Source organism: Chelonia mydas, chromosome 4 (genome assembly GCF_015237465.2).
Source record: "Chelonia mydas isolate rCheMyd1 chromosome 4, rCheMyd1.pri.v2, whole genome shotgun sequence".
In the NCBI taxonomy this organism is placed as follows: Eukaryota; Metazoa; Chordata; order Testudines; family Cheloniidae; genus Chelonia; species Chelonia mydas.
This window is the reverse complement of record NC_057852.1, coordinates 106,348,943-106,362,874: the sequence shown is the minus strand read 5'-3', so window position 1 is coordinate 106,362,874 and position 13,932 is coordinate 106,348,943. Positions and strand designations below refer to the sequence as shown.

The 13,932-nt window shown below is 42.1% G+C and overlaps 1 protein-coding gene across 1 annotated transcript in view; it reads right to left on the bottom strand.

The window, feature by feature from the left end:
* Window positions 1-13,543, bottom strand: part of SEPSECS (Sep (O-phosphoserine) tRNA:Sec (selenocysteine) tRNA synthase) — a 43,245-nt gene extending 29,702 nt beyond the window's left edge. Inside the window, exons 1-5 of the mRNA XM_037897977.2 lie at window positions 13,297-13,543; window positions 6,679-6,833; window positions 4,021-4,139; window positions 3,773-3,931; window positions 1,276-1,429 (exon numbers count right to left, since the gene is read on the bottom strand). Of these exons, the coding sequence (XP_037753905.1) occupies window positions 1,276-1,429; window positions 3,773-3,931; window positions 4,021-4,139; window positions 6,679-6,833; window positions 13,297-13,410 (701 nt within the window). The 5' untranslated portion in view covers window positions 13,411-13,543. The remainder of the gene's footprint in view (window positions 1-1,275; window positions 1,430-3,772; window positions 3,932-4,020; window positions 4,140-6,678; window positions 6,834-13,296) is intronic.
* Window positions 13,544-13,932: the final 389 nt, after the last annotated feature.

Sequence of the window (13,932 nt, the reverse complement as noted above, 5' to 3'; positions counted from 1 at the left end):
TAGGTATCAAAGCAATTAAAGCAAATAGATACATATGATGCAGTAAAGAAAATTATAACAGCAGTAAGATTATTTTGTTTTGGAATTATACCTAATTTAAGCAATTCTTATGCTGAAGTTAAGGTACTATATTTTCAAAACCTCAACAATATTATTAAAACCTATACTTTAAACAAATTGTACTGTGAACACAAATGAGCCCACAGATATACAACTGTACACTGCCAAAACCCAGTATTTGGGTTTATTATTATCTAATTGCATATGCAGACAGTATTTACATTCACAAAAGCAGGTTTTCCAAGCAACTATCACTGGTCTCATTTTGAAAATTTGTCCCAACATACTGAGTGCATTTAGCCATCAGAATCCAATTTCTCGTTTCCAGAACAAGAGTTTTCAAAGATTTCATAGTGCAGACCACATCTTAATATAGTATTTCAAGACCATATTATCTCCCATTCTTGACTGTGTGGTTCATCTCCCTTGTCAGTAATGATTGACTAACATCCCTGTGGCAATTACAGCAATAGCTTGAATGGAAATGTAATATTAGGAAAGAATGTAATGTATGTTAAGCTTATTTTAATGTGATTTAACAGCTGGAAACAGAGTGCCAGCATCACATGATCAGCTAGTAAGTGCTCAAACCAAGAAACCAGAGCAAAAATTTTTTTTTAAATATCCGTCCAGTACATCTACATTTCAGGTTTGCAATGCTGCAGCTATACTAGTATATACACTGGTATTTGCACAGTGGACAGACATCCCACCTTGGGCTATCAAAAGTGTCAAATGAGAAAAATTCATCTGTGATCAGTGAACTAAAGAAGACAGCAGCATAGGGAACTGTAACTAAGAAAAATGTGACCTCTGACTTACCAGGGAAGCTTCTGTTGTATGATTCCACAGAAGACCATTTTTACCCACTTCTGTGGAATCACATGAAAAACTGCTGGCTACAATCACATTTATATCACCAAAAGCAATGAGATTATTATCCTCAGCCAGGTATGAAAAGGAAGATCTGCCCTGTTTCTTGTCCGTCCTTTTCTGCTTCTTCTGGTATGCTTTTTTGCAGAAGGTGCATTGTTTCCATCCTCCTGCTCCCTGAATTCCAGGAGGAAACTGGAAATAAACTTTCACTGTGGTATCTATTTTGCTTCATTAACTATTGGTAGTAGTAATTAAGCAATTTTAGAAAGATGAGCATAAATGTGAAGGTTATTTAAAACTTTGGTAATAGTTACCAAGCATTATGTGAGGATTATTTACCTGTCAGGTACCCTTGGAGCAAAGCAAGATGTAGTAGAATGAACACAGAGAACATTTTCAGCCCCAAGATCCTGGATTTTAGCCTCTACCGCCTTTACGTCTGTGCGCAGCTCATCACCTTCTAATACATTCTCTATCACCACTGGCTCAAAACCTAACCCAGCCAATAAAAATAAGAGTGTGTATTAAGCAGTAATTTTACAGGTCTATATCTTCAGGCTAGATGCATGCTTATTGGCTCTGATTTAATTTCAGATTTTTTTATTTCTACTCACTTATTCTGGTAAGACTACTTCAGAGATTCAGAATCATTAAGAACACTGGTACATAAATGACAACTTCACTGGTGCCCACTGGAGAGCTTGGGCTTTAGGTAAAAGCTAGTGCCCTTTGCAAGCTGAACCACATAGCAGCAACAGGTTCAAGGAAATCTCCCTTACTGAAGCAGATTAACCCCTTCACTCCCAATTCTGTTTTTAAATATTCAATATGAGGGAGGCAGGTGAAATCAGTCAAAAGGATTTCCCTTTCAAGATTCCAAGGTACATTAAAACAGTACTGCTGGGGAAAAAAATGCTAAAAATACTAATCAAACAGCTTCTAAAAATAAAACCAGTTTGTAGCAAATGCTATAGTTAAGGCTGCAACTCAACTTTCATCAAAATCCTGTTTTTACTCATTCTCAACTCTCAAATATTGATCAGAGTTTGGAAATGTCCACATTTGGACTCATTCTGGAAGTGAAATTTTTGTTTTTGGAAAATCTGAGCCAATTTTGCTAATCCATATTTGAGTTAAGCAATCACTAAAGAAAAGAATCACATTAAAAAGTGTTAAGACTTCTTTAGATACAAAGACTCAATAAAACAGTTGAACTGCAAACTTTATATGTGGCTATTCCTCACTGAAGATCATACCCAAGAGACAGTGCATTTGAAAAAAAAATTTAAACACATCTAAGTCATAAATGGTTAAACTACTTTTGTGCACATATATTCATTTTTCAGTTAGGCCACTGCTTGAGGAACTATCCAATTGCACAAGCCCATAGTGCCACATGTAAGTTTTTTCAGTACATGACAAAATGGCATCATTTAAAACCTATGGAGTTACTGAAAAGATCAATTATGCATGTTAACTATATGAACAGGGCTGCAAACTTAAGGCTCTATTAAAATTCAAAACACTTCTTTGAAAATAATTAGTTTGATACTTAAAATATGGTGTGATTTTGTAGAACCATATATTTTCCTCCACAGTGGATCTAGCAAGTCTAGAAGTTTCACTACTTTTAGCCTCCATACTTTGTGTACCAACTAAAACGTAAAGAAAAAGGCCTCAGTGTTCTGTTTCTTTTTCCACCATCAGTTTTAACTGAATGGCATGCAAACAGAAAAATTAAAGTAATTTAAACTATCATCCCCAAGCAAAATAAGGATTAAAAAAGTAATTTCCTATTATGGAAGGAAGTCATGTGACCCATCTATATCTGGTCACCTCTTTCAGTAGTATTTGTATCCTTTTTTATTTATAAATTTAAATTTCATACATCCCAAGTTGCCAGTTTTAGCAGTCCATTTCACACACTAATTTCCATCTATGCAAAGAAGTTTGTACTGAACTCCCGTCAAGCCTGCTCCTGTTCCCAGTGCAATCAATGAGAATTCCCCTATTGACTTCTAAGGGAGTAGGATTGAGTTGACCAAACTAAATTCTTCAATTTCTAATCTAGCATGGCAGCATCACTGTGGGTCTTCCCTCCTTGGATTAACAATATGCCTCAGCTCTGTCATGGAGGAATGAAATTGTGAGTGAGCCCCTGTCCACAAGAACTTGGACTAGACAACCTGAAACCATCATACTGCAATGACTTAGTCACTGTTGACCTAGGCTGGTTTCAGACTTGTGAGGTAGGGGTAAGAGACTCTGCATCCCTAAACATTACCAATCCCTAAACATCCAGTACTTGCCATTTTTTTTTTTTGAGACACTTATTCATTCTTTAATTTGGTGACATCCATCTTATTTAAATAAAAGTTTTGAACAATTCAGTCATGTCTCTTCTTACTCTTTTTTCCTAATATAAATCTATTTTTCTTAACCTCTCCTCTGTATATAACCAGGTATTACAAATATCTTAAATAAACCACATTCCATATAATTACCTATGTTCAGAGAATGCTATGGCTGCCTAGCTAAATACTCAACTGTTGTCCTCTGCTGAACTATTTCCAGTTCTTTGGTCTCTTGTAATATGGTGCCTGAAGTTGGGCACGACATTCTAGACACATTCCTCACTTTCTTTTTATGCAGAGTGATGATATCTTTATCTCTACTCTTACATATCTCCATATTCTATTTGGATTTCTACAGTCGTCTATTTTATTGTTTCCAGACACCAAGTTTATGAATCCAGTACCACTATCAACAGGATAGTTTTAAACATGTGTAGTTAGAATGCCACATTGCATGGTCAATCCCATCTTCTTCCTCTTACCTGCAGTGATCATAGATTTAAAGCAAGATTTCTGATCTATGCGTGGCCAAATAATATACTTTGCCTTTGGTCTCTTGTGCCGCAGTGTTAAGAAACACAGAGTTAGACTCATGCCAGTTGCCATAGGAACCACAAAGCAATTGGTCACTGTCCGGACACCTGTATATAAAAACAAACGAGGTAGTAGCATAGAATATTTGCTAACTGCCATATCACCCACATAAGAGAAATATTCGTTTCATACCTACCAGCCAGCTTTATAATGTCCAGAACTATTGAATTAGTAAGTTTGTTCAAAAGGCTAGAACCTGCAGCTTTAGGCTGGACAGCAGAAATATCTCCTGACCTCCCAATTCCATGGATTAGCCTGAACAAAAGAGGTTGAAAACTTATATTAAGAATTTTTCAAGCCCTAAAGCAATATTTCCTGTTTTCTGAAGAGTATTTGATTTGATAAACCTTGATAAAATGTCTTATCCAATGCAACACCAAAATCAGATAATGAATTACCATACCTTATAATATTAACATAAAATTGACTATTTCACTCACTTCTGTACAGTAAAGCCATCAAAAACAACACCTTGTTAAACAGAGTAACTGAGAAGGCCTATAATAGTGATTACTTTATCCACCAGGTAGATTTACCGGAAGAAAGGGCTGTGAAATCTGTGTCCCCCAGATCATGCTACAAATGCTAGCACACTTTGCACACACTGCAGCCATGTTTTTTGAAGAATAAAAAACAGTATTATACAATGCAAAGTACACCCATGGGATTTTACAGATGCTGTGCCTGATAAACATTTCATTGCTCTGTTGTTGTGAAGTGGTTTACATATGCTCTGTTAAAAATTTTAAAACATTTACGTTAATACACGCTCTGTTTCCCTCCACATTTTGTCTCTACCCACCCGGCATTCTACTACCTCCTCCTTCTCATTCTGTGCAGTCCCATCTTTCTTCACATTCTTGCATCTTTCTGATACCACTCAAATTACATTTATAAATGTGGAATATTATTTAGCACCTTTCAGGCTTGAAGGATCATATAACTCTTTATGAACTACACACTTACAGAAATAACTTCACCCACTGGTGAAATGCAGCAGCTGCCTAAGAAAGCTCAGCAACAGTATACAACTACTAACAACTTGAATTCCATTTTTGTCTTGGGGACAGCGAGGACTCCAGCCACATACATCCACTCACTGAAGAGTTGATGGACTAGAGGGAACTCAGAACTTTTAGGAAGGTGGTTTTATATCTGAAGTTTTTTTTTCTCCCATTTCCAGTGTAACTACAGCAATAGTTAATTGGTTTGATGATTGAAAAATCTGCACATAATCCACACTTTACAATTACAAAAATGCTTTGTTCCCCTGGTCCCCCTTCTCTCAGTCTACATGTTCCCTATCTCTCTTTCCTAGTCTGGGTCTCTAGATGCTGGGCTCACTCTGCCCATTCATTTTGATTTTAATATGGCCAAGAAGGAGAGTGTGCTCTCAAACCACTGCCTGACGCTTCCCCCCACTCTTTTACTTACCTAATTTGCAGGACAATGGAGTGGGGATGGAACTAAGGACAACTCTTAGAAGAATTCCTTCTCTCTCCCACTACTGAAGCTAGTAGGTATAAGTGGTACATAAGGCGACAGAATTGTCCCAGCCCAGCAACAGTTAAGGAACATCCTCAGCTCTGTCACCTGCAATATGTTCAACTCCTAGTCTACCACATTCCTTTAGAAAAGCCAGGTAGCAGCACTTTTGGGAAGAGAGAGATGCTCTGAAGATGCCATTGATCCCATAGCTCAATCAAGCCAGAGACTGACTACAGAATTAAGTAGATGGAATGGGAGAAAGACCTGGAGGCATCACCTCTGTCTTCTGTCCTCCACTAGAACAATTCTTCCTCAAGAAGAATTGCAGGGGCCTTCAAAAACTGCTCGATCCCTAAGATCACGCATTAAATTTAAAGAACTGCAATTTAGAACAAGAAGTGAAGGAAAATACCGTATTTAGTTGCAATTGCAAAAGGAATTCAGTTCCCTGGTTTTCTTTGGAGGTCTCCCATTATAAAACTGAATGGGCCAAACGGAGCTTAACTTGTGAAAGTCGAATTTACTAGAATACTAGTCTCCGATATGTCCTTGTGCCAACATGTCAGAGATGGGGATTTCAGTAAATTTCACTCTGCTGACATTACAGATGACATAACAATAGAATGCAGACAATTGGCATAGGACAGCAACCCAAAACAGCGGATCTAGATAAAGCAATATCTACAGAGTCTCTAAAATTCAATATCCAAAGTGCCCATCAAATCTCAGAAGACTCAGGACTTCAAGCTATTAGAAGCCCTCCCTGTCTCATAGCTCTACCTCCTCTGAATCAATTTTAATGGCTTGGTTTATGGTAATGTCAATTAATCTCTGTCATGAGTTAATAATTACAACAATCAATATTTGGATGCAAGGGATCTTTTCCAATAGGTATAATATTTAGAAGAAAGAAGAAGTTTTGAATAATATACAGATGGGTTAATGCAGTGCTCTATTAACAGAACTTTAAAGGACAAGTAACACAAGTTATTTTTTAACCAGAGAAGTCTCTTCTTTTCCTTCTTGCTTTGTCACGTGTCCAATTCAAAATTTTGCATCTCTAACACTCACAATTTCCTTAAGAGCAAAGTTGTGAGAACACGGTGAGAGATTTTAACAAAAAAATCTTGTTACAAAACTTTTCAATGATTTGCTAATGGAAAATATGATATCTGAAACTGATGTAATTGTCTGTAATGAAATGTTGTTTTTCAAATGCTTTCAAACTCTGATAACAAGATATTAAAATAAGCATACAAAACAAACATAATAAAACAGTAGCATTAAAATTACTTGTCAGACTTACCTGTAATGCCGACGGGCAACTAATCCTGATGCCACTCTTCCTTCCCTCTCACCCACACCACAGTTGCTCAGAAAATTGTTGCTATCCATAATGGCAAGTTCATGGAGGAAGAGTTCGATGGTACTTTCATCCCATCCATTTTCAGGACACTTGCCCTTCAGAAGGAATTATAACTATAATAAAAATACTGCCTAGATATGGATAATTAAAATTGATAAGATTTCTGTAAGTAGATTGTTTTGTTAATTTTGGTATCTTCTTTAGTGCACTGAGCAGATTTAAAGCATTAAAGAAATCTTCTAGTCTCCCCTTCCTAGTATATGAAATTGGAACATTTAGTAATAAAAGCTACATAATAAACTGCTCCTATACTCGATGCAATTTGATATTAATGTTCCCAGAAAGAATAAATTTAAGATGTATTTGTCTCCAAGTACAGTATTCTAGGATGCATAAACAGAAGCAGCAAAGAGCATTTAGGAAGTTTCTTGCTTGGGTCCAGAGTGACCTAGACAAATTAGAGGACTGATCTAAAAGAAATCTGATGAGGTTCAACAAGGACAAGTGAAGAGTCCTGCACTCAAGACAGAAAAATCCCATGCACTCCTACAGGCTGGGGACCGACTGGCTAAGCAGTTCTGCAGAAAATGACCTGAGGATTACAGTGGATGAGAAGCTGGATATGAGTCAACAGTGTTCCCTTGTTGCCAAGAAGGCTAACGGCATATTGGGCTGCATTAGTAGGAGCACTGCCAGCAGATTGAGGGAAGTGATTATTCCCCTCTATTCAGCACTGATGAGGCCACATCTGGAGTACTGCATCCAGTTTGGGCCCCCCCACTACATAAAGGATGTGGACAAATTGCTGAGAGTCCAGTGGAGGGCAACAAAAATGATTAGGGGGCTGGGGCACATGATTTATGAGGAGAGGCTGAGGGAACTGGTCTTATTTAATCTGCAGAAATGAAGAGTGAGGTGGGATTTGATAGCAGCCTTCAACTACCTGAATGGGGGTTCCAAAGAGGATGGAGCTAGGTTGTTCCCAGTTGTGTCAGATGACAGAACAAGGAGCAATTGTCTCAAGTTGCAGTGGTGGAGGTTTAGGTTGGATGTTAGGAAAAGCTATTTCACTAGGAGGGTGAACCACTGGAATGGATTATCTAGGGAGGTGCTGAAATCTCCATCCTCAGAGGTTTTTAAGGCCCAGCCTGACAAAGCTCTGGCTGGGATGATTTAGTTGGGGTTGGTTCTGCATTGAGCAGAGGTTTGGACTAGATGACCTCCTGAGGTCTCTTCCAACTCTAATCTTCTATGATTCTGAGATTCACCTTATGAAGGATATACAGGATATTTGGTATACTACATGCAGCTTTAGTCCATTAGGAGTATAACACTGATCAAGAGACATGGAGAAGATAAAGTAAAAGACAACTAGGATAACAGAAGAAAGAATACTAATAATCAAAGAAAGTTAAAAGTAATTTCAGGTACTACACATTTTCCTACTTATTTTTTCCTCTTCTTTGTTACTGTTTAAAAAAAAAACCCCACTAAAGCAAGAGAAACTGACTACTTATGCAGGGGAAACAGTGAGACTGACCAAACAAAGACTGCGGCCAACTGTTCTTTGCATTCCTTTGTGTAGTATACTCACCTTTTGTAAAGTGCTTAGATCAGGGGTTCTCAAAATTAATTGCACCGCAATTCTGACAACAAAAACTGCTACATGACCCCGGGAGCCCCACACACCAGCCAAGCCTGAAGACCAAGGGCTCAGGCTTTAGGTGGTGGGGCTTAGGCTTCGGCCCTGGGCCCCAGTAAGTCTAACATCAGCCCTGGCAAAGGGGTCACGACCCACTTTGGGGTCGCGATTCACAGTTTGAGAACCCCTAGCTTAGATGAAAAGCACTCTGAAAACACAAAGCATTACTACACAGCAACAAATAGCTATGCAACCCCTGTTCTCTTCTTCTTTCTGTATGTTTTTAAACACTAAAAAAAGAGACTATCTTCCGCTAGTCTCCTTCAATAATCTTAGTTATTTGTCACAACAACAGGAAAAAATGTAGACAAATGATAGTGTCCATTTAAATGGTCAGAAAATTAGGTCTGAACACACAAGAAGAGAGTAAGGGAGGCACCTCAATATTCCACATTAATAACCAGGAGACTCACTTCTAATTACTAATTTCAGAATATTATAGAACAAAAATAAAAATCAAGGGTAATGAATCACAACACACACTGACTTACTTCTGCGGTGCTGCTGGCAGGGCACTACCTTCAGAGCTGGGTGCCTGGCCAACAGCTGCCCAGGTCTGAAAGCAGTTCAGAAGTAAGGGTGGCAATACCACAACCCCCTCCTAAAATAACCTTGTGATCCACTGTAAGTCCCTTTTGGGAAGGAACCCAAATTTTAGAAAAGTTGATCTTCCCTGTGAAATCTGTATAATGCAGGGTAAAAGCACACAGAAGACCAGATTTAATGGTCCATGACACGTTTTTCATGGCCATAATTTGGTAGGGCCCTACTTATACTGCTACACACACAGCAATCACTGCAAGATTCATTTGGGGCTGCAAAAGAGCAAGGCCAGGAAGAGAACACTACAGCAAAACATACTACTCTGACTCACTATTAAAATGTTCTTTCAAAGTCTCCCTGAGCCATATAGCTCCATGTTGAGCAATTCTTATAGCCCTTGTAGCTAGCTGTTCTATTTCAGCAGATAGCCACTTCAGTCCCACCCTCCATCCCGGTGGAAACTTTCCCCACTTTCTTTTACAGCTCTTATACAGGACACAACAGGCATTCAGCTATTTTTCTCCCTAAGGCCCAAACTTATAAGTAAACAATGCCAGTGACCCTTCAAACAACCAAAGGCACATTCAACTGTCATTCTGCACCTGCTGATCCTGTAGTTGAAGCGCTTCTTGATGCTGTCGAGGTGGTCAGTGAATAACTTCATGAGCCATGGGAGCAAGGTATAGGCTGGGTCACCCAGGATCACTATTGGCATTTCAACATTCCCAATGGTAATTGTTGGTTGGGAAAGAAAGTCCCTGCACCTTTCTGAACAGTCCTGTGTTCTTAAAGATGTGCGCGTCATGCACCTTCCCTGACCAGCCCACACTGATGTCAGTAAAGCATCCCCAGTGATGTAGCCCTCTGTCAATGTACTGTGGCAAGGTGGTCTGGTGCTAAAATAGGAATATGCATGCCATCTATCGCCTCACCACAGTTCAGTGGCCCCACTGCTGCAAAAGCATCCATCATGTTCTGCACATTACCGAGAGTCAGTCATGCATACCAAGAGATGATTAATGGCCCTGCACACTTGCTTGACAACAGCCCGTGGTGGATTTCCCAACTCCAAATTCATTTCTGACTACCTAGTAGCAATCTGGCATTGCAAATTTCCACAGTGCAATCGTCATTCACTTCTCAACTGTCAGTGCAGCTCTCATTTTGGGGTCCCTGCACTGGAAGGCTGGAGAGAGTTCAGCACACAGATCCAGGAACGTGGCCTTGCGCATCTAAAAGTTCTGCAGCCCCTGCTCATCATGCCATACCTCCATAACGATGCGATCCTACCAGTCAATGCTTGTTTCTCAGGCCCAGAACCAACACTCCACCATCTCCAACTGCTCCATGAATGCCACCCACAATCCTCAATTGGTTCTTACTATGTCCCACAGCAATCTAGCCTCCAGGGAATCATCACATTCCCCGTGGCTCTTCTGCCTGCTCTGTAAATACTGCAGGATCACATGCCCTGTGCTTGCCATGCTCATGACAAAAGTACAGAGCTGTGCAGACTCCATGCTTCTGTCAGAGATGGCGGACAGTGAGGAGGGACACATGGGTTTGTGGAATTTTGAAAAGAAGGCATGAAAATTATGGGATGCAGATGAAATTATGGAATGGAGAACAATGCATTATGGAAAGTTGACCCCATGCTCCTAGTCACCCCTGCGTGACTTGTTTTGGTCCTATCAGGCATTGCAAGAACTTCCCAAAAGATCCTGCACTGGATGGTGGCGAGTTGCACAGTGGGATATTTACCCATAGTACATTGCACTCTATATCAATACAAGAGCTCCTGATGAGAATACACACTGCTGACACACGGAGCCAAGCATGCGCACACAAGCGATGTAATAACTTCAGTGGCTTTATACCGTTGTAACTTATGTTGACATAATTTCGTAGTATAGACATGGCCTAAGTGCTAAAAGCAGAGATTTTATGGTTACAGTCTACCAAATGTAAACTGACAAAATGCTACTTTCCTGAGGGCTTGTCAGTCCCTGATTAACTCCATCCAGAAAAGGATGCCTTATTTCTTAACCCAGGTCTGTAAACAAGCCCTTTAATCTCCAGACAGAGTACACCTGTGAGGCTCAAAACTTTACCAAGCAGCACAAGAATTAAATTAAAAGACTCTGGTCAGTTTCACGATTGATACTCAGAACCCTATGGGCAACACTGAAACCATCACAAACCATGTTAGTGTCAGGCTGCTGCTTGTGAAAGCCATAAGCAGCAAGAAGGTCACTGGAGTTATTCACAATAGAGTGATGAGAAGGGACTTGAGAAACATTACTCCTACTGCATTTTTAGGTCTATCTCAGGCCCCCTTCTCAATGGCAGCAAGAAAGCTCAGAAGTGGGAGAAGGGTAGAGTTTTGAAGACCCAACCCTTACAGCCACTGTGAGTGTTCTGAAAGGGTGGAGAGAAAGCTCCTTCTCACTTCCAAGAGTTAGGGGATAGGGCATTTCAAATTTATCAGACCCATTCTAGGAAGAGGTTAACCTGAAATAGGAGCCCTCAAGTAGGACCTAGGGACAACAAACCAGTAAAAATCTGAGCAGCAGATAGAGGCTATGCTTTTCACAGGGCACTGGCTCTAGACCTTGCCTGTTGGACATCCCCTCATTTGTCTTGCTTGTAAGCATCTAATACCTCTTGCTTGTAAGCATCTAATACTTTTTTTCAAGTGGTCACAGTAGAGTTTGCAAAAATAATGAAGTAAATCTACACTAGAAATGCTGAAGTGGAACAGCTGCAAAACTGTAGTGGAGAGACTTAGGTCACATCTACACTACAAAATTATGTCAACCTGTTATTAAATCTTTTGTGCGTGTGCCCATGTGCTTCTTGTGTTGGTAGTGCATGTCCTCACCAGAAGCACGTTTATTGATAATATTGTCAGTGTAGGGCATTTTGGGACAGCATCTGGAGGCCAGTAACAGTTGATGTATGCAAGGCAGTGTCTACACTAACACTACATTGACCTAATTACATGTGACTCTATGCCGCTCATGGAGGTGGTGTAACTAAATCAGCGTAGAGAGGCACTTACATCAGCAGGAGCCAAATTTAAGTGAAGATACTTCCACAGCTAGGTCAACACAAGGCATCTCAACCTAACCGTGCAGCACAGACTAGGCCTTACTACAGAAACGGACAAGCTTCTTCGACTGCTGTAATTAATTTACCTCTCTGAGAGGAATTCTTCGGTCGATCTACCAGTGTCTACACTGGGACTCAGGCTGGTTTAACTAGGTGTCTTTGACTCCGGGGAGCGAATTTTTCACACCCTGAGCGATGTAGCTAGATCAACTTTGTAGTGTAGATGAGTCCCTGGTAATATGTGGGCCCCAGCAAAGCGCTCTGCTAGGAAGCAGGAAGACAGAAACCTCTAACTTGCTTGGAGTCCATACTCCGCAAAGCCCAAGATCCACAATGCTGGAGCCAGACAAGGTGCTGCATGGCTATTTTGGGGAGATATATCAATGCTTCCAGCATGCATCTCTGCAGAAGATCTGACTAGATGAATATAATGGTTCCTTCTGACCACAAAAATCAATGCATCTTCCCTGAGGCCCTCCATGTGCTTTCAAAGTGTGTGCCCTACACAAAGGAAGAGGTGAAAGGCACCAAGTGCAACGACAAGGTTCCTCCTATTTCCCAGTCCATCTGCGTCCACCCATCCTCTGGAGTTACGCTTGGCTTGTAAGCTCTTTGGGGCAAGGGCCAGGACCTTGTTCTGTGTTTGTACAGCTTTAGCACAACCCAAAGGCTGGGCTCCTGTGCGCTAGGGGGCAGACAAATCATAACCAGACTAAAAAAAAAGGAGGACTTGGGGCGCCTTAGAGATTAACACATTTATTTGAGCATAAGCTTTTGTGAGCTACAGCTCACTTCATCGGATGCATCCGATGAAGTGAGCTGTAGCTCACAAAAGCTTATGCTCAAATAAATGTGTTAGTCTCTAAGGTGCCACAAGTCCTCCTGTTCTTTCTGCGGATCCAGATTAACACGGCTGCTACTCCATAAGCAGGGAAGGACACAGCAGTGCCACACGCGCTCTTGCCCTAAAGTGCGCACAGAAAGGGGAAGGGGCAGGGAGCCTTTACTGGGGATCCTCCCAACTCCGGCCAGGCGCCTCAGGCTGAGGGTAGGGACGGGGGGGCTCAGAGCCACCGCTCTAATCAGTGCGCACGAGGGAGGGACGGAGGGAGGGTGCGCGCTGCGCAACAGCTGGGGGCTGGGCGCTCGCTGACGGAGCGCCCTTAGAACCCCTGGGGCAGTGGGGTAGGAACGACCGTTACCTGCTCCAGCAACACCCGCAGGCACAGCTCATGCGCGCGCCGGCCCTGCGCCCCCTGCCGCACGTAGGCCGCGTTCACCAGCCTCTCACTAGCGCCGAAATTCTCAACGTTCATGTCGGAAGTAGTGGGCGGAGAAACTGACAAACACACTCAGACTCCAGACGCTCCTGCCGCCTTAGCGCAGGCGCAACCCCGTAGAACGAGGGGTTGTGACACCACGTGAGGTGACACGCTCAACTCCGAGGGAGTAATCAAAAGCCTGTCCGCATGCGTGTGGATAACGCGTCACGCCGCGCCCCCTGGGGGTGGGGTGCGGTGCGGCGCCTTTTTCCTGGCGCGCGGAGTGTTCTACGCCCATGCCTCGCGGGGGCGCTGTTGCCTCCTCAGCCTGCCCGCAGCCACCAACGGCCGCAGCCCGCAGAGTGGAGCCGACTGCAGCCAGGTGTCTCCATGCGGAGGTGAGGCGGGCCCCGCAGCACGCGGAGACCCTGGGCTCTGCACGCCGTGCCCTGGCCTGAGTTCAGCCAGACTGACCAAGCGCACGCTGCCGCGGAGATCACGGGTCTCAGGCCCGCGGATGTACCAACGTCCAGTAAAGATGGGCTCGGAAAGGTCCAGTTCTGCCCTCACAGGCCG